This window comes from Nuphar pumila, chromosome 1 (genome assembly GCF_984573655.1).
Source record: "Nuphar pumila chromosome 1, dmNupPumi1.hap1.1, whole genome shotgun sequence".
Taxonomy (NCBI): Eukaryota; Viridiplantae; Streptophyta; class Magnoliopsida; order Nymphaeales; family Nymphaeaceae; genus Nuphar; species Nuphar pumila.
Window position 1 is genome coordinate 180668656 of NC_143249.1, and position 27470 is coordinate 180696125.

At 39.2% G+C, this 27470-nt stretch overlaps 1 protein-coding gene across 1 annotated transcript; it reads right to left on the bottom strand.

The window, feature by feature from the left end:
• Positions 1 to 934: 934 nt before the first annotated feature.
• LOC149851519 (uncharacterized) lies at positions 935 to 25107 on the bottom strand. Its single transcript, XM_090001038.1, has 9 exons — positions 24843 to 25107; positions 18132 to 18178; positions 16665 to 17969; positions 4312 to 4400; positions 3405 to 3507; positions 3216 to 3320; positions 2102 to 2213; positions 1809 to 1979; positions 935 to 1200 (listed from the first exon to the last, which is right to left on the bottom strand). Exons 1-9 carry the CDS (start codon positions 25036 to 25038, stop codon positions 1043 to 1045), a joined length of 2286 nt encoding a protein of 761 aa, XP_089857164.1. The 5' UTR covers positions 25039 to 25107; the 3' UTR covers positions 935 to 1042.
• Positions 25108 to 27470: the final 2363 nt, after the last annotated feature.

Genomic DNA, 27470 nt, shown 5'->3' on the forward strand with positions numbered 1-27470 from the left:
CAAAACAACAGTTCATGATCATAATCAATGCCAAATTTAAATATCCATGGATTTGATTAAAAGTTATGCAAGGCTATTCAAAATATCCAACAAAATTGGACTTAGGGATCAAAGGACACAGCAAAGGGAGGACAGATCAGGCACAATTTTTTTGTATTTTGAAATCACCACCATCATCGCTTCAATCACCACCAATTCATTGTGCAAGAAGTGGGGCCCAGCACAATTGATTGGTCCGAGACTGAACTATGGCAGGCCCTTGAGCATGATACCAAACATTACCCCTGGTAAGGATCAAGTCAGCCTCATGACTGGATCAGGCTTCAGTTTCGAATTCTGTACTACAGGACCCAGGCTTAAATTTGAACCAAAACTCACGAGAGGAACCGTGCATAAATCCAAAGCCCTGAAAATGCAACAAACTACATTACATTCATTCTAGCATCCGCTCACCAGAATCCAAACCTAGATCCAAGCACATCCAACCCCATTTTACAAGGGGCTTTAAAAAACAGGTTAGCTCTATGGTTTTTCTCCATACCGGGTCTTAAGACACTTTTATACATGTCATCCAAACGGGCCATAAAGAAATTGGTCACAGTGGTAGGGGGGGGCAACCGACCCGGCAGCCAAATGGGCCAAGCCAACCCAGCACGCCATAGACCGGGTTTGGGCTATGATTTTAGGCCTGGGCCCATTAGGTACCAGGCCAAAACCCGACCCGTTACGTGGAACGGGCTCCGGCCATGCTGGATGGGCCTCAGTTATTTATTAATATAAAAATTTTAAAAATTAACTAGTAGCTTGGATAACTATTATTATTTACCTAATTAGATGCATGAGAACTTGCTATTTGTTAATTATTAGTATTTACCTAATTGGTGGAACTAATTAGAAATTAGTTGCATGGAAACTTGTTAGATCTCACAGCAGATGCAATCAACAGATCTCTGTATGAACAATTTTTACAATGCCTTATATCCACGAACATGCACAACAACTCAATTGATTGATGTTTACAGGAGAACATAAAAAATGGAAGTCAATAGCGACGTCCACCTGCAGTTGACAGCAGCACCCTGCTTGCTTTCTTCCCCTTCTTTCCAAGGCCATTCATTTTCAAGACATCCGGATCACCTGAAGAATTAGCTGCCGCAGACATGATGCTTGCAAATGATAAGGTGGTCGTACTCCTTGGGCCTGCAAACAAGAAATAGGCATGAACAAATGAGGGAAAGATTCCAACTAACCAGTGGAAATTTGTTGATTAAGCATTAGAAAAGACAGCATGAACATGCGAGCGCACCCACCCCGGCATGCGCACACACAGTGAATAGTATATCTATTCACAACGAATATCTTTATGGACAAAGCCTTGCACCCCAAACGCTACGCATAAAAATAACACAAGTACTGAATTTTGCACCATCTGCGGAACGACTTTTGTTGAGATGGAATTTGCTTTTACAGCACCAAGCCAAATATGAAACTTCGATTGTTATAGACACTCTTGACCTGACCGATTATGGTGCGGTGCTTGGGCAGACTTGACAAGTGTGATGATGAAATCTTAGTCAACTTGTTTATATGTAACACGAAACTAACATTTTGTAAACCAGAGGCTATTGACTTCTTAAGGGGAAGCTCCAGAATAAGCAGGCATAGCTGCAAGATTGAAGATGAAGGTACCTTCTAATTCAGTTTAGGAATGTTCTGAGTTAATATTAACCACTCCATAACAACCAGATTTATTATTCTAAAGCCTTGCAAATATTCAAGAACATCATCAACAATATGCTTTCACTTACAGCTTTGGGAAGAAGCTTCACCATACGCTGCACTAGAAACATCAGCAGACTGCTCAGCTCTTAGAGAAGGAGAATCATATGCAGCAGCAAAACCAAGTCTAGTAACATCAGAGAACAGTTTCCTTTCGCCAACTGGAGGACTGGTGGATGAAACAGGAGAGCTTGCCAGAGCTTTATTAAAACAAGCAATCAAAATTAGATTCATTCTGTATATACTTTAAAAGAAAGTTTTTTTCGAATTGTTGTAAATGATCCTCCCATGGATTCCAGATAACAAGAGCACAAGAACTCACCCTGAAAGTCATCTTCCGAGAATGTTGTGTGATTATTGAAGGAATGTACAGGTCTTGGATAGATGGAAGCTGCAGCTTCAGCAGCCATATCCCTGGCCTTTTCTTCTTCCTCCTGAAAACAAGAGCAGGCAGCCAGTTCAGAAAGATCAAGATTTCCTGGAAAGAATGTGTTAAAATGTCGAACAGGAAAAAAGTACTGATTTTTACTCTGCACACTATCCAGTAGACAGACAACAGTGATCACACAGACCTGTCAAGTAGATGATCAACACAAATGGTTTTGGAGTAATGATATCAAAACAAAGAGGGTAAATTATTCTTTTATTAGTTGGCCCAGTCATAGAGGCAGAGCATTGACGTTGACAACCTTTCTAGTAGATGTACCAATATCGCCATCATTATGCAAGTTAATATGACGTGCAATACAAAAGTTGGATTTGATCAGTCTATATAGTAGTGCCTTGCAAATCTTAGATGTGAAAAAACGGATGGGTATGGGCCATATCATGGTTGATCAAATCCAATCCATATCCGAAAAGGTTCTGAACACAAAAGTAGGAACCCAATCTAAAAACAGATTCAGGCTTTATTTTGAGATTCATATCCAAAAAAATGTGTCAAACTCAAATCCAAGGTGTAACTGAATCCTATCAATTTTTACCCTACTCTGGTTCAGGAATTAGGGCAGATTGTTGAGCATCTGGGTACTTTTGGTAGTCGAACCTTCGTCAATCTAAACACAAATTCTCTGAATGTCCTTTTTTGAGTGCAGAAGACCAAACTGAAGAATGATAGCATGGGATTGGACAACCAGATGAATGAAGAAATGGTATTTTAGAGAAGGAATAAACCATGGATAAATTCAAGCGACCTTTCGTAAATCCAAGTGGTCTTTTGGTAGGCGTTTGCCCCCAATTGGGTTGGGGGATCAAATTGATTATAGAAACATGTGTTTAATTAGTCGATTTATTAGTGAACAAGGAAAAATATTACCGATTAATTACTATTGCTATAAAACAAGCTTGTATTTTATCTTTGTTTAAGAGTAATATATGGATCAAACTTAGTCTTTGGTGCGGAAGTGCACACCCCAAAGTAATATATGTATCCACACCTGCTTGGCACGACGTTTGCGCTGAAATTCACGCTTCTTGATTTCATCCATAAATGGAGATAGTGCTTCAGGAGGCAAGATGCTACTCAAATCTATTTCACAAAACTGCATAAAATTTGGAAAGACAGATAAGAGAAAGAAGCAATAACCTGTCATGAATGAGGAAAAGTACAACAATGAATAAGCAACCTGAAAAGTGGTAGTCAAGGAAAAGTGACTTAAGAAACGATAGCGCTTCCTCATGGCTTCCGACTGGGTTACTGTCTCCAACTGTAAAATCTCACCACCAATTCTGCAGCAATTTAGGTTTAGACTCGGTATTCAGGAAAAACACAACTTCAGAAGGGGCCTGTATAGTACAGAATGTATATGAAGAAAAAATAAGAACCTGAAATACATATTAACAAAATCTAAGAGGGCACACCCTCCATTCGTGCTAGACTCATTTAAGCTAATCTAGCTGCTCATGATTCACTCACCAGTTACCTTAACCGAACACGAATGAGTTAATGATGAACTGAACTGAGAATAGACTCAAGCTGCTCGGTTCGTTTTGCAGCCCTACTCAACATGTATGAATAATATTTTAATAATTCAATAGTTTATTAATAATTATAAATTGTATTTTATTAAAAATGTATTTTTATGTATTAAATTACAAAAAATATATTGATTGAAAATTAAAAAAATCACGCCCATTTTCAAAAAAATTATAAACTCAAGTCAGCATCTGATTGTGCCCGCATCTTTGAGAAAGAGACAGGGAGAGACGAAAAGTTCCTTTGAAAAAAGAGACTGCTTTGCGTAGTAAACATAAACATTCATCACATAAAAAAAACACTCATTTTCTTTATTTACTGCTGCTACCCACTCACTGTAAAAAGCAGTGTCATCTCCCTAACCACAAAGTTTTGTGGCCATTAACCATCATAGACACAAGCCCAGACATCGACATCAAAACAGCGCACATGTGCATCAGAAGAATTATGCTTAGAATATTGGAAATCCCAAATAAACAAGAATGAAAATTAACAATTTAAATGATATTCATACTATCCAGCTATTTACTAAAATTACACATGGGAAAGATGAGAACCTGGGGGGAAGCAAATCATGGCTTCCATAATGGTGAAGAAGACACCTCATATTTAGGGGATGAAGAATAAGGAGCTGACCATCCACTGACTGCAACATCAATAAACAAAGAAAAAATACACTGCTTAGAAAACACAAACTGATCCACTGGGAGAACCAAGTAAATATCAAACAACAGCTTGAAATTTGCAAATAAGAACATAAATTGAGAGCTGATTCAAACTTTAAAGGATGAAGTTATACAAAGCGTGTCAGTAAGTGACACATGCAAAATAAGTACACTATTTTATTCTTTTATTCCATAGACTGCAACAAAATACTTTAGCTATCTCAAACTCTTCCTACATAATAATAAGATCTCCAACGTTCATTGGAGCTCCATCATCATTGAATTACCATTGAGAGAAGGGCAAGCCTCATCTTCCAGATTGAAATAGCTTGCAGGTCAAACAATTTGAATCAAGACAAAGCAATAATAAAGTAATAACAGAGTGATATGATGGACATGTTAAATATATATATATATATATATATATATATATATATATATATATATATATATATATATATATATAATTGCCCAATAGGGGCATTTTAGTCTTTTAACTTTTCTTAAAGTTGTTTTTTAGAAACTTTTTCCCTTTTTATTTTTCCTCTTTTTTCTTTATTTCCTTGTTAGAGACTTGGGCCCCACTCTTGGAGTCGTTGGGAGCTCCCCAACCTCTCCTAGAGGTGGAGCTCCCAAGGCCCCTCTCTCTCACCTATGTCACATGGGTGCGGGTGCGGGAGCGGGTGCGGGGATTCGGCACTTCCAAAAAACCCGGGTGCGGGGGTGCGGCAGGGGCAAAAATGTAATATATATATATATATATATATATATAATTTTGAAGTTTTAACAATTTAACATTTAACAGTAAACATTGTCATAAACTCATAATATGATTCATCATGCATGCAGTATATCAACCTAAATATCAAATTATCAATCAAATAAGTAAAGCAATTACATAAATCGACCTAAATATCAATCAAATAAGTATTGCATAAAAGAACTAAATTACATACCAAAGTACATCCTCTCGGCCCCTCCCTTGTCGACCCAAAGAAAAAAACAAACAGATGGGGGAGGGGCTCGGCCCCTCCCCTGTCGACCCAAAGAAAAAAACAAATGGGGGAGGGGCTCGGCCCCTCCCCTGTCGACCCAAAGAAAAAAAAAACAGATGGGGGAGGGGCTCGGCCCCTCCCCTGTCGACCCAAAAACGAAAAACATAAAAGGGAGGGGCTCGGCCCCTCCCCTGTCAACCCAAAAAAGAAAAACATAAAGGGGAGGGGCTCGACCCCTCCCCTGTCGACCCAAAAACGATAAACATAAAGGGGAGGGGCTCGGCCCCTCCCCTGTCGACCCAAAAAAGAAAAACATAAAGGGGAGGGGCTCAGCCCCTCCCCTGAAGACCCAAAAACGAAAAACATAAAGGGGAGGGGCTCGGCCCCTCCCCTGTCGACCCAAAAAAGAAAAACATAAAAGGGAGGGGATCGGCCCCTCCCCTGTCGACCCAAAAAAAGAGCTAGATGGGGGAGGGGCTCGGCCCCTCCTGTGCCGAAAAACGAGGGAGCAGGGGAGGCTCAACCCCTCCCCAGCCGACCCAAGAAGAGAGTGAGAGACATACCTGCGAAAGGAGAGGAGGAGCCGAGAGGAGGAGCCTGGGAAGCGGAGCTGGGGCGGCGATGGGAGAGCTCGAGCTCAGGGGGAGAGAGAGGAGAGATTAGGGCAAAAAAAAAAATTTGCCCTAATCCTCCTCCTTTTCATCGGGGGGAAATTTTTTTTTTCGCCCAAAATTGTGGACAAAAATGACCCTGGGTGCGTTGACCGCACCCAGGGTCGTGTTGACCGCGCCCGGCGTGTCGCGTCGACGCGGGTGCGGCATCTGTTGTGCCGAGTCCCTGTGACATAGTCTCTCACTTGTGTATAAATAGGGGAGTTCCCCCTTCATATTTATTGTACTCTTCTGCACTTATTCTCAATAATATTCATCTTTTATTTGCCATTTTGGCATTATCCCTTTGTGGATTTGTATATGCACTTAAAGTGCTTGTTTGTTTTTTCTGTTTTTGTCTATTGTTGGACTTTAAGTGTTCTACACTTTGTTATTAGTGATTCTGCTTACTTCATTACATGGTATCAAAGCCATTTGGGTTCTTTTGATCTTGAAAGCATTTGTTGTGGTGCTTAAAGTTTGTGACAAAGGTGTTATCTTACCGTCATGGAGCATGAATAAGAGTGGAGCTCTACTTCAAACTCAATGGATCAAACTACTTGATTAGGGCATCGGCAATGGAAAATCATCTTAGAGAAAAGAAACTTTGGGGTTTTGTGATGGAGACCTCTATTGAACCATCACTAAAGCTCACCAAAGTTGAAGGAGGTGTCAAAAAAACTCTCATTGGGGATGATCGTCTTAAAGCTATCAATGATCATCAAATAAAGGTAGAGGATTGGGAAAGTATGAACAATGTTGACATAAAGATTTGTGCCAACATTGCTAAATTTAGAAGAGCCAACGAAGCTTGGTTATTTCTCAAGGGTATATGTGTTTGTGACTATTTTAGTATTTTATCCCATCTTTGAGATGAATTAGCTTTCCTTGAGCCTAAATGGGTGGCTCCCGAAGATATCGAATTAAGACGTGAGCAAATTGAGAGAGAACACTTTTTTCAATTCCTTCATGGTTTAAGACCGGAATTTGAACAAGAACTTTTCTTCTTCATAGGACCAAAGTTATGCCTATTGAAGATGTTCTTGCCGAGGTATGCCAAGAAGAAACTCATCTTGGCATGACTCTTAAGAATGATGACGTTTTGGCCGTTACTAGGCCGGGCTTTAATGTTAAAACTTATAAGCCACTACACTTTGTAAAATCTAATAGCTATGGTAATGGGTCAAACTATAATAGTGGTTATAGGAAAGGTGTCACTTGCCATCATTATAATGAACCGAGTCATATTAGACCGATATGTCACAAGCTTAAAGGTAAAGTTGCTACAATTGAAGAAGTTACTCCTAAGAAAGAAGAAACAAGAAAAAAATGGAAGAGATATTAAAGATACTCTAACTCAAATATCGGAGGCGCTTCAACTTCTTCTCAAATCATCCTCCACAACGGGTGCCGCCATTTCATCGTCCTCATCACCTCCAGGTATGTGGATTCTTGATTCAGGTGCTTCCTTTCATATGACACCGCATAAAAATGTACTTTCCAAAGTTTGTTATAATCCTTCTTCATCTTATGTTTCAACAGCCGATGAAACTTCTTTAAAAATAGAAAGCATTAGAACTCTTGATTCAAAACATTCTCGAAATTTTTTTGTTCCAAAAATAAGGGTGGTTCTAAAATTGAGTTTAAACATTTTTTTGGTTTCTCAAATTTTCGATCATGGTTGCAAAATTTCTCTCACCTAAAAATTGCACCATGCAGGATCTCCAGTCAAGGAAGCTTATTGGGCAAGGCCATAGGAGAGACGATCTTTATTTTATGAATTTTTTTAGTCTTTCACCCAAGTCATTTTGTAATTTTGTAAATATCAAAAGTATTGATACTTGGCATAAAAGGCTTGGCCACCCTAGCTTCTCAAAGATGTCTCTTTTTCCATTTTTGAGAATGCATGTAATAAAAAAGACAATTTGTAAAGATTATATTTTTGGAAAAATGAAAGCAATCCCCTTTCCTCAAAGAACTTTTAGCTCTACACGACCTTTTGAATTAGTTCATTCGGATGTATGGGATCCCTTTCCAATCATATCAAAAAGAGGTTACTCATATTATGTCATTTTTGTTGATGATTTTACTAGATACACATGGATTTATTTTTTGCATCATAAATCCGATGTGTTTTCTTTCTTTAAAGAATTTCACATAATGATTCAAAATCAATTCCTAAGCAACCTTTCTATTCTTAGATCGGACTCGGAAGGAGAATACATGTCTAATGATTTTCAAAATTACTTAAAACAAAATGGGATTTATCATCAAAGATGTCCTAGAACCCCGCAATAAAATAGATTAGCGAAAAGACAGCATAAACATATAATAGAAACCACTAAGACTCTTTTAATTTTCAAGGATGTTTCAAAAACTTTTTGAGTCGAAGCCGTTCTAACCTCATTTTACTTGATTAATAGAACTCCTTCGTCCTTATTAAACAATGTTTCTTCATTTGAAAAGCTTTTTAAAATGACTCCCGATTTTAAAAGACTAAGAATTTTTTGTTGTAAGTGTTATATACTTACTCAAAAAATGACAAACTATCTCTAAAAGCTAGAGTGTATTTTCTTAGGTTATGGAGAAAATAAAAAAGGATATTGATGTTTTGATTCAATAAATAACAAGCTTTATATTTCAAAATATGTTACTTTTCTTGAAAATGAGAGTGGGATTAATATTAAAGAACCTAGAGAAAACATCAACTATTCTTGTCTATTTGATTTATTGCCACGAAATGATGAGTCTACCTCTTGATAATGGCTCCAATAGTGAGCATTCTATCAATGATAAGGATAAGGATGTTGCTCAATATGAAACTTTGAATGAACATATATCAACTAATACACGTGTATACTAGACGAAGAGAGGGTCATTATCCATGTGCTTTTGACAAGTTCTCTCAAATTATCTCTTTAGATGAATCCCAACCTAGAAAATCAAATCGTATTTCAAATGCACCAAGTAAATTTGTCTCATATGACTCATTCTCTCAAAACTTTAGAGCATGTTTAGTAATGGATCGTTAGAAAGATATAAAGCTAGATTAGTTGCCAAAGGGTATGCTCAAGAATATGAAATAGATTATGAGAAAACCTTTACCCCTGTAGCACGAATGACAAGTGTTCGAGTTTTCATTGACATTGCGTGTATTAAAACATGGTCTATTTTTCAATTATATGTCAAAAATGCATTTTTGAATGAAGAACTTTGTGAGAAAGTTTACATGGACCCTCCTTAAAGGGTAAAATTAAATAAAAAGTTTTAAAATTGAAAAAGGCCTTGTATAGTCTTAAACAAGCTCATAAGGCTTGGTACGACAAATTTAGTCATTTTTTATTAATTTGAGATTTATTTCTTGTTACACTGGCACTGCTCTTTTTGTCAAGAAAACAGGTAATACTATTGTGATTCTTCTTCTATATGTTGATGATATAATCATCACAGGAAACGATAAAGGAGTTATTGAAATTAAATCAACCTTAAAGAAATTTTTTGATATGTCTGACATGGGTTTCTTGAGATATTTTTTAGGCATTGAAGTAGCCTACTCCCCTAGAGGATATATTTTCTCCCAAATGAAATTAGATGCTGACATATGTGCTAAGTCAGGAGTTTCAAATGAAAAGAAGGTGGAGAACCGAGAAGTCATAAATGTCAAATTAAGACTCGAAGATGTTGTTTGGCTTGATGATCCTACTCCATATCATCAATTAATTTGATCTCTCACTTATCTCTCCATTACTCGATCTGATATTGCTCATGTTGTTCATACGGCTAGCCAGTTTCAGCATGCTCCTACTATCGTGCACATGGCAACAATAATGTGTATTGTGTGATATATTAAGAACAACATTTCAAAAGGATTTTTCTTATCCTCTTTCTCATCTCTTGATTTAACTACTGGTTTTTGTATTTTTTTTAGGAGATTCGTTGATTTCTTGGAGGTGCAAGAAACAATAAGAAGTATCACTATCCTCGACTGAAGCTGAATATCGAGAATGGCTACCACAACCATGAACATTGTATCGCTTACAAGACTTCTCAATGATATGGGTATCACCATCACAACACCATCAAAGATGTGCTATGATAACAAAAGTGTAATTTATATTGCAAGAAATCATACCTTCCATGAGCGCACAAAGCATATTGAGATGGATTGTCATTATGTTTGTGATGAATATTTAAGAACTATTACCTTGCCTTATGTCACATCGGAGTATCAACTGGCCGACTTATTCACCAAAGCTATTCTTACTCCTCGTTTTCTTTTTCTCCTTAGTAAACTTTCGGTTTTTTCTCCGTAAAGTTTGAAGGGGTGTTAAAAATATATATAAATATAAATATAATATATATGTATGTATTATTGCCCGATAGGGGCATTTTAATCTTTTTACTTTTCTTAAAGTTGTTTTTTAGAAACAACTTTTTTCTTTTTTTTTCTTTTCTCTTTTTTCTCTTTTTTTTCATTTCTTTGTTAGAGGCTTAGGGCTCCACTTTTGGAGTCCTTGGGGCTCCAACTGTCACATTTATGACCGTTGGGAGCTCCCCAACGTCTCCTAGAGGTGGAGCTCCCAAGGCCCCTCTCTCACACTTGTTGTGTATAAATAGGGGAGTTCCCCTTCATATTTGTTGTACTCTTTTTCACTTATTCTCAATAATATTCATCTTTTATTTGCCTTTTTGGCATTATCCCTTTGTGAATTTGTGTAGGCACTTGTTTGTTCCTTTTGTTTTTGTCCATTGTTGGACTTGTAAGTGTTCCGCTTACTTCATTACAGGACATACACAAAATTATCCTTACATTTTAGAGTTAGAGACGGCAATGACATTAAATATTTGAGGACTTATGATGAAAAAACTCTATGGACAGTTCAATGACAAAAATTTATATTGATATAACAAAAGGGCTATAACTATAGAAATCAATTATCACCAACATGAAAGGTCAGAAAGACAGCTGCCAGGATACAAAGATTTACAATTTACTAGCAAATAACGCACTAGATCTTGACTTCAACAGGTTGTGCATCACTCTGTGTTGCATAGACATGAACAAGAGTAAGGCACATGGCATCGATGTGCTTGGTACGAAATAGTAGCTCGAGAAACTAGGGCACCAGGACACACACACACACACATATTGTGCATGTGAAATTCTGAAATAGAGTTACAATTTGATATATGGATTTGGTCAGACACAATACTGACTGTTCCTCACAGCTTTGACTATGTCTACCATGTGTTCCATATCCATGTCCAAACATGTCAGCATCGAAATAAAGGACAAACACATGTAACTGTGTGACATAGTGCTAGCACCCTTCTGAAGGCCACTCAATCTGGGTCCATCGTGCTAGCAGGGCATAGGTTCACTTGGGGAACAATGCATGTAACAGCAGGAAGAAATAAGCCCTTGAGTCGGGTTATGGTTGAGAATAGGGCAAGTTTTGGAGGCATAGTTAGAGTTCAAACTTCGAAGAATGAAGGCCATATATACAATTGTAAATGAGTAGAAGGCATCAATGAAAGAAACTTAGTTTGGAGGTTGCTCCACCTCAAAGGAGACCTCTTTTTGTTTCTTGCCTATCTTCCCCTTTGTCTCCACTTCACCATAACCATTACGCCCTCCCACACCAAGGTGAGAAGCCACTGGTGTGCTGCACCAATTGGCTAACCCCACAAGCCGCAACCCTTTACCTCCTCACCTCCCTCTCATTTCTCCTTGTTCCCTTGCACCATTCCCCATCCCCATTAATCCCTACTATGCCCAAAGCCAGCTTCTTCTCCCCTACATCACCATCCTCACACCATTCCTATTAAAATATATATTTGTGAGAAGCGTTAAGGCATAGCGAGGCGTAAAGCATCACAAAAATATTAAAAATCAACTAAATAAAAAAGCAAAAATAAATATGCATTATTTATGTTCTTTTTCATAATATTTTAAATGCTACTTTCATAATCCGTTTGACTAACACATTTTTTTTTCAGGTTAGTTTTTTACAATAAGCTTGTCCACTTGCCGAAGATCATGGCGTTTCACTCTGACCTAATGACGTTGCAAAAGGATGTGTCATACAGCCATTGTTGCTCAAATTTAAAGAAACAATCAGGTCTCGCAGGCAACAATTAGCACTGATAAACGAGCCAAGCAAACCGAACAATGCACGTTTAAGCTCGGGCTCAACTCGTTTACTAGTAGACCGCGCTTGTGACTCGGCTCATGCTCATGTTTAACCAAGCTGAGCTCAAGCCCAACTCATCCCTGAATGAGATAAGCAACAGTATGACACATCCCTGAAAGAATAAGAAAAAAACGAAAAAAGAAGAAATAGAGAAGAAGAAAAGGGGAAAAAAGAATATAGAAAAAAGAGGGTTAAGAAAAGAAAAAAGAAAAAAGAAAAAGAAAATTGTCCAAAAGGTGATCATGGGTGCAGTCAACGCACCCAAGGTCATAATTGTCCATTTTGGACCCAAAATAAAAAGAAAATTATACAAAAGGTGATGATACAAGTATATTTGTTGAAATTTATATATATATATACCAGTGTTGTGAAAAGCGTTGAGGCGTAACCAGGCGCTCCACCAAAATCTGAGGCGTAAAGCGTAAGCCTCAATTTAAAAAAAAAAAACTTTAAAAAACTATAAAAAATATCTAAAATTATAAATAAATAAAAAAATTATCACTTCTAAAAGCTTAAAACTTTTAGAAGTTGAAAACATTTCTAAAATACCCTGATATTTATCACTATATTTACAAAACTTTTCCTTGCTTATGCTTTCTATATCTTAAATACAAGTACTCTTAGTTTCTATTTTTATTTTTAAGAGATTTTCTGTGTTCTCTTTACATTACTGAAAAGAAAATTACTGAAACCTACTTATTTTACTATTATTGTTATATTGTATTTTTTAGTATAGAGATTTTTGCCAAGATTTATCTAAAAGCTTATAATATCCCAAGAACAAAGATTTTACCTACAACCAAGACATGACTATGACTGAAAGTTACCCCCCCCCCCAAAAAAAAAGGTTTAAATTGTGATAATGGTTTCAGAAAAAATAAACGAACAAATAGTCAGTCATACAACACAATAATATTCATCAATCATTAAATCCATACTACATAAATTGTAATAATCTGCAAAGTAAATATTCAATAGTGGATACTAATTTGTATTTCATCAATCAACTGACTCGTTTTTACTGCTTAAGCAGCATGAAGGCAGACAAATGACAAGTTCTCATTTGGCATTGCCAACAGAAAAAGTTCAAAATTTGGAAGAATAGAAAGGCAAAAGAATGAGTGATAAGGGTAGCCTGAGACTTACGTGCACAAGCACACACAATATAGTTCACATAATCTGACTTTCTTGAATGGAACAGGCTATGACCAGTCTAATACATATTTTTCTTGTGATATTGACTAAATTGCAAGTGTGTAACGTTAGAAACTTTAAGCTTTTGTTGCATCATTTCATATTTAAGGAAAAGCAGGGTAAATTTAAAGAGCACTAGATTCAGAACAAAATTGCAAAGCACAATCATCAACATGTGTGTGAAAAAAAAATGAGAGAAGTTCACATGTTTTTTTTTCACACGTAGACTCTAAACATTGAAAATTGTAAAAAAAAATTCTCTCCAAAGTTTCTGAAATCAACTTACGCTAAGACTGCGTGTGAAAAAAAAGAGAGATGAGAGAGAGACAGTACCAGTTTTCGGTGAGAAACGAGAGAGAGGCTGTGTGAGAGGCGAGAGAGGTTGCGTGAGAGACGAGAGACGAGAGACGAGAGAGAGAGAGAGAGAGAGAGGCTGAGTGAGAGACGAGAGAGAGAGAGAGGCTGTGTGAGAGATCTACCAACAAAATAAAAAGGGTTTAAGCCTTAAATTTTAGTCAAATAAAGGTTTTGACCCTTATTTGACCAAAAACAATGAGGCATATGCGCCTCATCTTGAGGCGCGCCTCGCCTCGAGGCGTGCGCCTCATGGCCTATGAGGTGCACTGCCTCGGGGCTTTTACGCCTTATCCTTGCGCCTCAAGGCATAAAGCCCCTCGCCTTGAGGCGAGGCGCGCTTTTTGCGCCTTGAGGCGCGTTTTTAATAACACTGGTATTGCCCTTACCCTTAGTGGCTCTTTTGTATTGCCCATAGTGCTTGTGTATTGGCTTATTGCCTATTGTGTTCTTGTGTACTTTTCTTCTATGTGATTACAATTCCAGCCGACCACCATTGATGTATTGTCTGCACCAATAGAGAAGCTACCCACAGCAACCCTCCTTGACCCTTCTCCCTCATTTCCCAATGTCCTGGCCCGTTCCCACCTCACCCTTACATCACACCTGCTCCGCATCTTCCTAACATCAGGGCAGTTATTCCCTGCCAGGACACACTCACACAATGCAGGAGCTAATTCCCCCTCACGCACCTGTGGCACATGCAGCTCTTCGCAGCCCCCACCACGCATGCCTCAACACAATCCTGCTCCACCATTTCTATGTGCTCTGACTGCATGCACCCTCCACCCCGTGAACTACAATCCACAGCAGCAAAGTCCATGCAAGGAGGGACTCTCACCCTCAGCCCCACCACGTCCAACATTGTGTGTGGTTCAAAGTGTTCCAAGCCTCTGTCGTAGCTGTACAAAACTGCCTGGTTCTACTCGGTGTGCTAGGCAGAATCTGCAACTCCCCTACTACTCATGCACCACATGCTCGATAGCTCGCCTAACCACCTAAAACAGTGTGCTAGGCAGAATATGCAGCTACCCTAATGCTCACCCACCACGTGCTTGATAGCTCTTCTAATCGCCTAAAAATGAGGAGTATATAACATAGGCATCACCAAATGCCATGAACTTAAGCCTATGAACCAGGTTATGAGAAATACTTACTCAACTATCTAGGGATGGAATATATAAATGGAAGAGGGCAACAAAATAACAGCAGAGGCAAGAGAGATCTATGAATAGACATCCCTATCCTAGTGTAGGGATGGCAGTGGGGCGGGGCGGGGGACAAGGTTTCCACCCCCGCCCCGCCTCAAAATTTTATCCTCCACCCCCGCCCCGCCTCCGCGGCGGGGATGGATTTTATCCTTCACCCCCGCCTCCATCCCCGTTTCATACCCTTCATCCCCGGTCCAAACGGGGCGAGGCGGGGCGGGGCCCCGCTTTCCCCCGGTCCACTGCCATCCCTATCCTAGTGTGAACAATCCACTAATAAAATGTGCTAATCCCTAAAAAATAAAAGCCTTCCAGGCACTATTTGGTAAGAAAATCTATGGACGACACATAACTGGAAGATATGACTTCCAATGGAGCTCCATCTGAATGAAAAGCAATGTTACTGTGCATCTATGTCACATGGGTGCGGGTGCGGGTGCGGCGCAATTTCAAAAATTTTGGACACGGGGACTCGGCTATATATATATTAAAAAAAATATATATATATATATATAAGACTCGGTCAAAGTTGTGCCCATTAGGGGACAGGTGATGAGTTGTGAAGGCATTCTGTACACTTTCTTCATACAGGAATAATTCACTTTTGGGCACTTTCTTCGTACACTGTAATAATTCACTTTCTTCATACAGGAAAAAACCACAAAAACTTGAGTTGTGCCCATTCTGTACTTAAAACTTGAAAGTGTACAGGTTTTTTAGTTGTGATGGGTTTTTTCCCTTACAGCTGTAGCCCAGAAAATTTAAAAAAAAATCAAAAAAAAATTCCAAAAAATGGACCAAAATGACCCTGGGTGCGTTGACCACACCCAGGGTCGGGTTGACCGAGTCCGAGCCGCACCCGTGTCGGTGCGTGTCGACGCGGGTGCGGCGACCTTGGAGCCGAGTCCGTGTGACATAGCTGTGCATCAACATGGAATTATTCATTAATTTGGTGTTTGTAAAGATAAGTCCTCCACTAAGAGGGTTGAATAAGACAGGTGGGCTCATTCGAGTTGCCCTGTCTTAACAGACGGGCCACTAGTTTGAATACCATTGAAGGTTATCACCCCCAGCTTGAATATCCAAAAAAAAAAATCCAACAAACTCACTGCTGCCTGACATTAAGCACTTTCCTCCACCTTCCAAGCACCCCCCCACCACCACCACCAATCTCCCTCTTTCCAAAGACATCATTGTCCTACCCAAATAGCCATATCACAAAAGGATATTAAGATGATTTAATAGCCATAGGAATATAGTGTAAGATTCCAGAGGAATTTCTTTCATAAGCATTATCCTATTTTCACATGACACAATAACGTGAAGCTGGAAGAGATTCCTAACTTGTCAGCTCTCTTAGACAAACTTTCCCTTTAAAGGATATGATTAGAAAAAACATGATGCACTTCCGTTCAGAAGTTCTACTACCAGAGTAAAAGTGAGACAAGTTTACTAGCTTTCCAACCAAAAAATTTATGTTATTAGATAACATAAAACAATGACAAATCATTCACCACAAACAAACAGAAAAAAGGGGGAAAAAAGGACAAAGAATAAGGGACAAAATACTGTCAAACTACAAACCCATGCAAAATATTGACAGGCCTAAGAAAACAAGAAATCCATACGTTAGAATGCAAATTCAAGTACCTGGTAGAAAGTGTAATGATCTTTTTCTCGTATGTCTTTTCCATCACCAGATTGCTTCTGGAAGCCTTTGTCATCCTCATCTAAGGAAAACACCTTTTCTGACGTTTCAAATGGCTCAGGTAGATAGCTTAGCTGACGAGGACCTTTCGCTTCAACTTCCTTGACCACTGTCTGTCTGTCTAATCCACTAGTACAAGATTCATGGTTACTGTACAAAGTTTCAGCAGAAGATCTGCTCTCATGCACGCTTCTCATTTTTGTAACATGAGATAGCTTTTTATCTGGGATGTATTTACAAGGCTTGGCATTAGCATAGGAAGTTGCACAATATTTTGGTGGACTGCTGCTAAAAGCTCGATGCTCAGTCCACGATTTCTTCCTCAGGTCTAGCTGTTCTAGAGCTGCACAGACATATGGTAACTGCGCTAAGTCCTCAACCTGTCCAGCCTCTGCTTTACTTAACCAATCATTAAGCTCAAGTTTTGCCTCCCGAACTGACAACTCCACATCTGATGTCACAGTGAGCTTTGAAAAGGTGTCATAGAAAGAACCACCACTGTCATCACTAAATTCACTGCATTGTGGATTTTTCTCAAAGGGAACTATCGAATATTTTGCTCGAGTAAGAAGGGAAAATTTCACATGGTCTCCAACATGATATTGTTTAACATAATCAATATAAATAGTGTACAGATCTTTAACCGACACCATTGTGAAACAAAGTGGGCATTTCTTCCAGCAGTCACCTTTATGGTCCTCCTCACCCATCATCAGATAGCGCAAAATACAAGGGAAACAAAATATATGTCCACATGAAGTAATCTGCGGACAGAGAGGAGACTCCAAGCAAATAGGACACTGTACAGGATTTGGAGAAGAATACCTTACACAGATAATGTCCTCCCACTCTAACATTTTATCTGGATCCATTGATTTAATTGCATGACCATCAACATCTAATACGACAAATTTGTAGTTTGCCTGAAGGAATAGATCCTTGTTGTAAGGTTTTATCCTTTGCTGCCTTCTTGGAGGGAAGACCCTGGGTTGAGGGCGAGAGATGGGATCATAATGAAAATTCAGCAAATGATTGCCATTCATTGTCTGACTTTTCCTTGTTGATTGATGTACAAGATTGTTTTGCAAGCTACCAGTCCCTGTATAATGCCCAGTTTGTTTTCCATTGAGCTGTTCAGACCTAACTTGGAAAGACAGCCCTCCCTGCTCTGAAGTACGGCAGCCTGAATGTACAGAATGGTTTTGTCCAAAGTTTTTCCTCATAGCTGGACCTTTTACGGTAGTCACCTGAGCAAATTACACAAGTTTTAGAAAAATGACGAACTAAGATGAAAAAACATAACAATGCATCCATGTGTGCAATACATAAACATGAATGACCGCATCTAACATATAAAACAGCAGTATGACCATTGAAAAAAGGAAACAAAGTAAAGACTACCAACTTACTCTACTGGATGACCTACTGTAATCAGCTGCAGGCACTGAAATCGGATCTGTCCAATGAAAAAAAAAATGCGTTACATGATCCCAACTTAGAAATTAACCATATGCATATATCACAAACAAAAGTCTCCACTGATTGGAGGCATTATACATGGATGAATAATTCATGAGGCATTGCTTGACCTGCACAGTCTTCGGTTTTAGCCTCAGCAGGTTATGTTAGCTTCCACTTTGCATAGGAAAAAAAGAAACTCCACAGTACCAAAGTAGGATAACAACAGATCTAAATTATAAGATGTCATTGAACGAAGTAAAATATATATATATATATATTGTAATAACCTCGATTTTTTTTATTAATTACTTAAATTTATCTTAAAATAATATGTATTTTTCTGAATTGGAACTGGGATCCACATTTCGGATCCAGGATCCACAAAGGAACCATATATATATATATAAAACATAAAATAAACCTAACACGTGGAGCTGTAGTTGGATCCGGCCTTCGGATCCACTCCGCAAAGCTGTCGCGGGTCCACACCGCTGGAGACCTATGGATCCAAATCGCAGACCCTAATAAGCAAAGGATCCTCTGATCCAGATCGCGGGTCTCAGATCCGAACCCGAACCGCGCCCCGCGTAACTAACAAGTTATAAAAAAAAAGGGGCACCATACTAAAGTTGTGTTGGCCCGATAAAATGGGCGTTAGGGTTCATTCAGAACCCTAACACAAGTCGATGGTGAGAAGGGTGCTTGCGCAGCCACCGGGGTGGGGGTATCAGCCCTTCCATTTCGGGGGGCCACCCTCCTACAAATTCCATATCTTTCTCTCGTTCCTCCCACTCTCCCCTCCTCCCCGTCTCTGCCTCTCGCCTCCCTCTCGAACTCCTTCACGGCGCCGGAGCAGCCGAAGCCGGTGGAAGCATCCTCCAGCTTGCTGCAACCTTCATCTCGCCAGAACAGGTAGGTCCTACTGTCTCTTTTCTTCGGGTATACCGGATTGTCGGGCATGCTATGTGGGTTTTCGATTTCGGCTTGAAGGGTTGTCTGAACCCTCCCCAATAAACCGATTTGGGGGATTTCCCCAAATCAAACTTCTTTGTGGTTTCCGATTTCTAATAAGAAGGGAATCAGTTTTGGGGTTAAGGTGTCGGAAACCCCAAATCATCGAAGCATGGGAATTTCAGATTCAGTAAGGTTTTGCTATGATTTTGTGGCCTATCTGTCTCAAGCATGTAAGCTACCCATCGGTGTGGGTTTAATGTGGTGCAAATGCAAAACCTCGGTTACACCCTGCACAATGGTGTTTGCATATTCTAGAAAAAACAAACAAACCCATATACGATTATCTATTGCCCCCGTTTATCTCTGTACACTCGTACACATTAGTTGCATAAGATCGTGTTTACCTATCACGTAATCTGGATGCATCTTAGATTGTTTGAGTAACTAGTAAAGATTGGGGGTCTTTGGTTTGCTAAATGTTGATTCAGGCCCCATTTCGTTTATTCGACTATATCATCTTTATAAAATGTTGTGTAACCAATAGGTAGTGATTTTCGTATGCTGATTTCAACTCATATTGTGTTTTCTCCAAATTGATGGTAGGTAGCATGGTTATTTTACATTAGCTAGATAGTTAATATGCATGGCTGCAATTCTGTCATACAAAAAAAAGGGTACGATGTATATGAATTTAGTGCACAGTAATCCAACACATCGGTTTGTGTTGGGACCACGTACATCCCTGTGGTACACTTAATCACACAGAGCTATGTGTGTGGTTCAACAAATCATACTGTGTGTGCACTTATATATAGGGGTCAGCTTTGTATTTGGCTTATAAAAAAAAAGTATTTTTGTACCAGGTCCAGACCCTATGACAGACCAACTTGCATTTGTTTTTGGGCATGAAGTCTTGTTGTTAAAATGATCTCTAAATCAAACTCAAGATCTACTTGTTACGTTAGCTGTGTTTTTCTCTCTATGTTCGGCAGACACCTCCGACGACCTTGATTGAGTCGTTCCTGCCATCGACATCCCTGAGCTTTTTCCAAGCGTCGATTATGAGGTACAGGTTCTTTCTTTTGAATTATGTGAGAAATCGAATACTGGTTCGATTTCCATGCAATATTTAGTGCAAATCCATGGTTAAAGAGTGATTCTACGTGTTCACTGGATGAGGATCCATAGATCCTCTTTTATATGGGTGTTTTTTGTTCTTTACACATAAAATTTTGTGTATGGAGTTTTTATACAAAAACGGACTCATATTGGGTTATGATCGAGATTTATTTTTGTTTGTTATGATTAAGATTTATACTTGTATATATATATACACCTTAATCTGTGTTTTTTGTTCTTGAATTGGGTTCATGCTGGATATAGTTTGAATGGCTTGGTCGATGCTTATAAAATTGATTCTTTTGGCATAGTTAAGATCAATGCTTAGGTGGTAATTAGGTTTGCAAAATTGTTTTCAAGTTCATTGACTCAGCAAATTGTGTATGGCTATATGCAGATTTTCATATGAAAAGTGTTTATGTTATTCCTTGGTTTACACGTGTTAAAGATTTAGTTTTTATTTCTACGCATGGGAATGTATGAGCATGTGCATGCATTGAAAACATGGATCATGAAAGTTTATTGTTACTACACTCGCATGATTTTATACTTGTATGCATGTTTTGCCAAAGGTGAATCAAGGAAAGAATGGTATTTCTCTTATGCTTAGAATCAACATGTTATGCTTGATTAAGACATTAGTGCAAGGTTGCTTGCATTTGCATGTGTATACATAGAATTGATGTATTTTGGCACGTACATCATGGCGTGTGTGTTCACATATTTTAATTTGAATTGGTTCATGAATAAAAGTATGCATTTAACTTGAGTATGCATCTGAATTGAACAAAGACATGCTTATGAATATTTTTTTGTGGACTACACATGATACATATTTGCATTTCTGAATGTGCATATAAATTTCCAGAATGTGTGGTGTGCATGTATTTTGGTTCTCGAGACATGTCAAGATTTGAAATTATTTATATGCTTTGACTTGATCTGACGTGCTTAAGCATCATGCTATATGAAGTTTGTTTCAAATGCATATGCATACATGAATTGATGTGTGTTTCGCAGGTACATAAATGCATGAGTTGTTCACTTGTTTCAATTGAGATGATTCATGAGTGAATGTATGTATGTGGAATGATTTCGTAAAGGCACATGCACATGAATGGTGAACACATGCATATGAATGTGACATATCATGCACATGGTTAAATTGACATATATAAATATGCATTTGGAAGCATGTTGACATCATTGCATACATTGCAAATTGTTATGGTTTTTGCGTATGATGCATCGATGGTCTAAAGGAATCACGACGGGCCTGAAAAGCCTTGAGCTTAAGTTTGTTCTTTTTTTAATTGTTTAAATGCATCGCAAAAATCATGTTTATTTTTATTGCACTATATTGCACTGTTCTATGTGTTTCCACGGGCGGGAGTCCCATGATAGTTTTCACAGGGGTAGATGCGAGCTTTTGCCTTATTTTTGCATGCTGAATTGCAAAACTTAATAATTGGCTTTTAAATAAAAAGATTACAATTAAGAACAGTGTAATATACGTTCTGGGATCTCCCATCTGGAGAATGTGGATCTTAGAGATCCGATCTTAGGGAGACTGTGAGGATACAAAAACTCTGTGGGCTTTACTTTTGTCCCCTGAACCCGATATTGAGGTTTCTTCTCCTGGTCACGGTTTTAGGGAGACTCCGCCATTTGACCTTGGGGTGGTGTGTTTTGACACAGCTGTTGTTTTGGCATACCAAGAAAGTGACACTTGTGGGCGTGAGGTGTCTCTGGTGTCCCCGACATTAGATGTAGAGGTCTAATGTTCTGATGGATGGTGTTGTTTCCTGATATCGGTCGAGGGCTAAGTTTGAAACCTAGTAATAAAATACAAGTTGTGTGTTAAGCTACACTAGGAACCTAACTTGACCTCGAAGATTTTACCCGTTTGGTGTATCCGCAAGCAACGGTAATTAAAAAGAGGAACTTAAATTATATGCATTTAATAGGGCATGCATATGGAAAGAGAAACAGATAATGAAATGTTCATGCATTGTACATAAATCATGCATATTTCTGCTATGCAATAGAACATGCATATGTTATCTATTCCCTTAATTGTTACATGTTGGTGGATGCATAATGTTTAATCTCCAATATTTTGCTTAATTAAATTGTGATCTCTGTTATTGCTTAAATGATTCTTCATGCTTAGAAGTTGTCACCTGTTGCATAAATGCTTAAATTGAATTATGTAATTGTCATCATTGCATTCCTCTAAATGATTGCATGAAATCTTATTTGTATTCGTTATGCTCACTTGTTTCATTAGAAGTACATGTGCTCAGGATTTCGGTTCTAACACCCTACTTCTATGTTTTTTCGCAGTCACAGGTGATCAGTGAAACGACTAGTTTTTGAGAGAGTTACGAGTGTCACATTCATGCCGAACGCTTCACAGAGGGACAGTGTGACTCAGTTTTTCGTTACTTACTTTTAAGTCATATAAATAACTTTGATATGTCTCTTGCAATTATTGCTTAAACATTCTTTCTTTCAAATAAATGAATAATGATTTGGTTTGGTATGGATGATAAGTGTAAGCTCTATTGTGGTGTGTGTGGTTATTCAATTGGGAGTGGAACTGTAAAGGCCCCGAATCTCTGGGAATATTTTCGCATTTATTTAAAAAAAAAATGCACTTTTTAAGAGGTATGAGTTGATGTGTGTGTGTGTGACTTACAAAGATTTATACAGTACAATATTACCATATCAGAATATGAAAAACAATCATGAATAGTTATTTTCTGGTGATGCTGATTAAAGGTGGGGGAGGGTATCAGACTGGGCCCTGAGGGATGCCCATGGCCAGGCCCCGTATAGACATGGGATGGGCCAACCTATCTTTACCTTTTAACCCATGAATGACTCTTGGCCTATCCATTTGGGCTAGTCCTAGGCCATTGCTTTCGCCCCCAGATGACCCTACATGTTGACGAGCCCGCCATATTTGACCAAGACCTGCGCATTGTCCAACCATAAAATTTAAGGGGATGTTTGCATGCCACAAGCCCCACACGCCCTATTCAAAGATGTGAACCACTTCCCCCAGGGAAAACGGACTCCAATTCCACCTCACCTCCACCCGCCCAAATCCATGGCATGAAAAATTAACAAACACATCCTAAGGGTGTATCCTCTTTTTTTACCTTTTCCTTCTATCGAGCAGCAATATAGACAAAAGAAAAATAATACAATGCATGTGTATGCATTACATAGATTTTCGTGCTTTCTCTTGAACAGCTTATGCATTAAGCATGTTTGACTCTAGTCATGTTGGCCTTATTCAAGTACTCAAAAAAATAAAGAGACGGCCCACATTGAAACTTTTTCTAAAAAAAATAACTCAACCTAATTTGGCATAAATAGGTTAACCATGTGCTAAAGCATGTATAAAATTGCTTTTTCTCCATATCTCCTTTCTCTTCTTCTATATTTACATCCAATCTATTTTCTTAAGATGGCACCACAACAAGTTGCATGATCCACTTTTGCAGCCACCAACAAAAGGTTGCAGTTTCTCCAGTTGATCTGCCAATGTTCTTTATCACCATGATCTCCCATCATTGATCGGTTTACATCCACTATCATTGAAACTCCGGACTGTCCCAATACTCCAACATTGCCCCATTTCTGAACAAGTTATTGATGCCTTCACTTGTTATTCCGTGTATAAATATTCTTGCTATCCTTCATTATATCATGTTATGCAAATTGAGTATTTTCTTCGTCCTTGTTATTCTTCATTATATTTGTTAGAAAGGACCTAAATGTGATCCTGTTACAATCTGATGCAGGATGCTTTCGTCATCATCTTACTTAATTTGTTTAAAACACGTTTTCATACTAAATTGGTAGACTTGAATAAATCTGTGGAAGATGGTTCTCTGAACTACCGAATGGAATATACCAACCGACAATTCAGCAATCGGCCACAATCCAGAAATTTTCTCATTCTGAGAGACATACAAACAGCAAAACTTGATTTGTTCACTTGAGAAATGTGGTTCAAGGAACTACATGTGGAGCAATTAGGCATGAAATGGATACCGACTACTCATAAGTTGGTAACTTCAAAAAAATTATGAAAAACCCTCCATATGACCATCTTTTATGGATACAATACAACGCAGCGGCCTCCATTAATGGCAAGCAAGACTACTAAGAAAATATCTCAAAATTCAAGTGCATCATCAGAGCAGCGTACAATCCAGCCTCCTTATAAAATCTCGCTCCAATTCAGTGAAATCGACACACTTCTCTTAGATTCCCATCACATTACAACTTCTACTGGAACCGGCAAAAGTGTACGACCTAGCTTGCTTGCAAAATGAAACCCTAACCAGGAAAAACAACATATTCCAACAAAAAAGGGAAATTTTTGGCACGTTATCTTCCGCATAACATAGAACAAATTACATTCCACAGGAATCTAAAGGAAAACGCCATAATCAACACATGATACGTAGCACAACAAAACCCTAACATGCAAAAGACACCAGCGGGAGAGCAAAGGAACGCGAAGAAACCAGAAAAAACTTCTCCACGAACTAGATCAGAAAACTCACCGGAGCTACCGAATGAGAGGCCGTCGGACGCGGTGACGGGATCCGATCCATTGGCGTTGAGATCTCCACTGCCGCCGCCGGGAAGACGGAGGAATTCAGAGGGCGGTAGGAGTCCATTGTGGAAATTAGGGCTTTCGGTGCGCGATTCTGCGGAAGACGATGGGGATCCCTTGGCGTCGAAGGGCAAGATGGACATGAAAGTCTCTGAGGGAACGGTGGGAGCGAGTTGGAGCGCTTCAGCCAAACGCCGCTTCAGAGGGAAAAGAAAAATCCGGCACCGGGCGGAGGTATTTATAGGGCGTCACCGAGCGGAATATCATGGAAAAAAATTATGGGAATAATTAGTCCTGGTCCTCTTTTGAAATCAACCGTTCATCTTCAGATTAACGGTCCTTAAACGAACGGAGGAACCGTGCCCGCTATGTCGAGATGGACGGTTGCCCATGGATCTGATGTAGTGTCCTGGCTGCACAATCACATGATTACCTCATCATCATCTCAGTGACTTGCGACGATTGACGGATGGGAATTAGTTGGGGCTCCAACCCATTTTTGAGTTGGATCCGATCCATATTATTGGATCCATAAATTCGGGTTACCGTGTTTAACCGAGATTTGTTTTAACGATTCCACATGAAAATCAATATATTTGACCTGTTTTTTAGCAGATTCAGTATCATAGTGTCAGATCTGCCCAATTCCTAAACTTTAAAATCAGAGTCGAGACATGTCCATAACCAAAACCAGATCCACTCTTTGCAATTTGGATCTAGTGTTGGGTTAAGCTCGACTAAAATCATGTCCAACCCGTCTGCATGGTATCTGAGAGTAACTATGATTGGGATGTAAACGGGTCACATTCGGTTCTAATGCATGCAATACTTAATCTGACCTACTCGGGTTTGGAGTTTGATTTAAATGGATATAGTTTTTACGTATAATCAGATTTGGATGCCCATCAAGTTCATATTCGGATTCAGGATGTAAAGATCTATACTGAACTTGGTCATAAATATTAATTGGATACTGTTACCAACTCGACTAAATGATCCTGATTCGGTTGGAAATTCTATCCAAATCCGAAACATTGATAACTCCCTCTAAGACGCTTCGAGTCGAGTTACTTAGGAAGGCTTTTAATAAATGTAAAAAAAAAATACTTAAAATTATTTTTTAATATTATTTAAATGACTTTAGCATGTGACACGTAATATTTTTAATTATTTTTTAGTCCATTGAAAATGATTCACTCGAGTATCAATACGATTCACTTGAATCGTTGGCCAAACGATACAGGGCCAGTACCGATACTGACAACATTGGTATATGTTAAGTAACGTCTCATGAGTAAGGATGGCAGAGGAATGGGGGGGGGGGGGGGGGGGGGGGAAACGGGGCCCAGCCCACCTCACCCAGTTTGGACCTGGGATGGAGGACATGAAACAGGGATGGAGGTGGGGATGATGGTTAAAATAAAAAACCATGTGAGGACGGAGGCGGGGATGGACTTACGCTTTTCCTTGCCCCTCCCTGTCTCTGTCCCGATCCTCGCCTTGTTCCGTCCCCAATCCTTCTTTAGGGATGACAATGAACCTAGGAGAAACGAGGCCCCGCCTTGTCCCATTTGGACCGGGGATGAAAGATATGAAATGGGGATGAAGGCTGGGATGAAGGTTAAAATCAAAACCCGTGCGAGGATGGAGGTGGGGATGGAGTGTAGGATTTTGAGACGGGGTGGGGGTGGAGACCTTGTTCCCCACCCCAGTCCACTGGCATCCTTACTCATGAGATTCAAACTCTCGTGCAAATGAGAGAATAAATTCTATTGGCATTGACTAACCAAACCAATGTTGAAACAATCAAAATCAGGTTTGAATTGGTTTTCAAAAAGATTCAGTTAATGGGTCGATTCAGACTCTGGAACGAATCAAAGTGAATTGGTCAATTTCTAACCAGCAGATAATGTGTCAATAAAATCATAGTTGGGAAACCCAGATCAGACCTCAACTGGGTCACCAATTCAGGACTGACGATCTACGTGCCTCTTATGTATTTTGTGATTATAATTATGCATCATTTTCGTAAAAGAATACTTGATATAGAAATATATGTTTTTAAATAATAAATATTAACAATTATATATGATTGAATACTTATATAGCTTAGTCATTGATGTCTCTGTAATATGAATTTTGAATTTTTTTTCATATATTAACACTAAAAAATGCATAGTCCTGACTAGTCTGAGTTACTGAGTCGATGCTGATTCATGAATCAAGGGTTGGGCGATCTGACTCCTGAGTAAGGATGGCAGTGGGGTGGGGTGGGGCGGGGTGGGGGACAAGGTCTCCACCCCCGCCCCGCCTCAAGATTTTATCCTCCACCCCTGCCTCCATCCCCGGCGGGGAATGGATTTTATCCTCCATCCCCGTTTCATGTCCTCCATCCCCGGTTCAAACGGGGATGAGGCGGGGCAGGGCGGGGATATTGCGGGGAAAAGTGGTCGGGGCGGGGATGAGGCAGGGACGGGGCGGGGAAAAGTGCACGTCCATCCCCGCCTCCACCCCTGAACGGGGATGGATTTTAACTTTCGTCCCCGCCTCCATCCCCGTTTCATACCCTTCATCC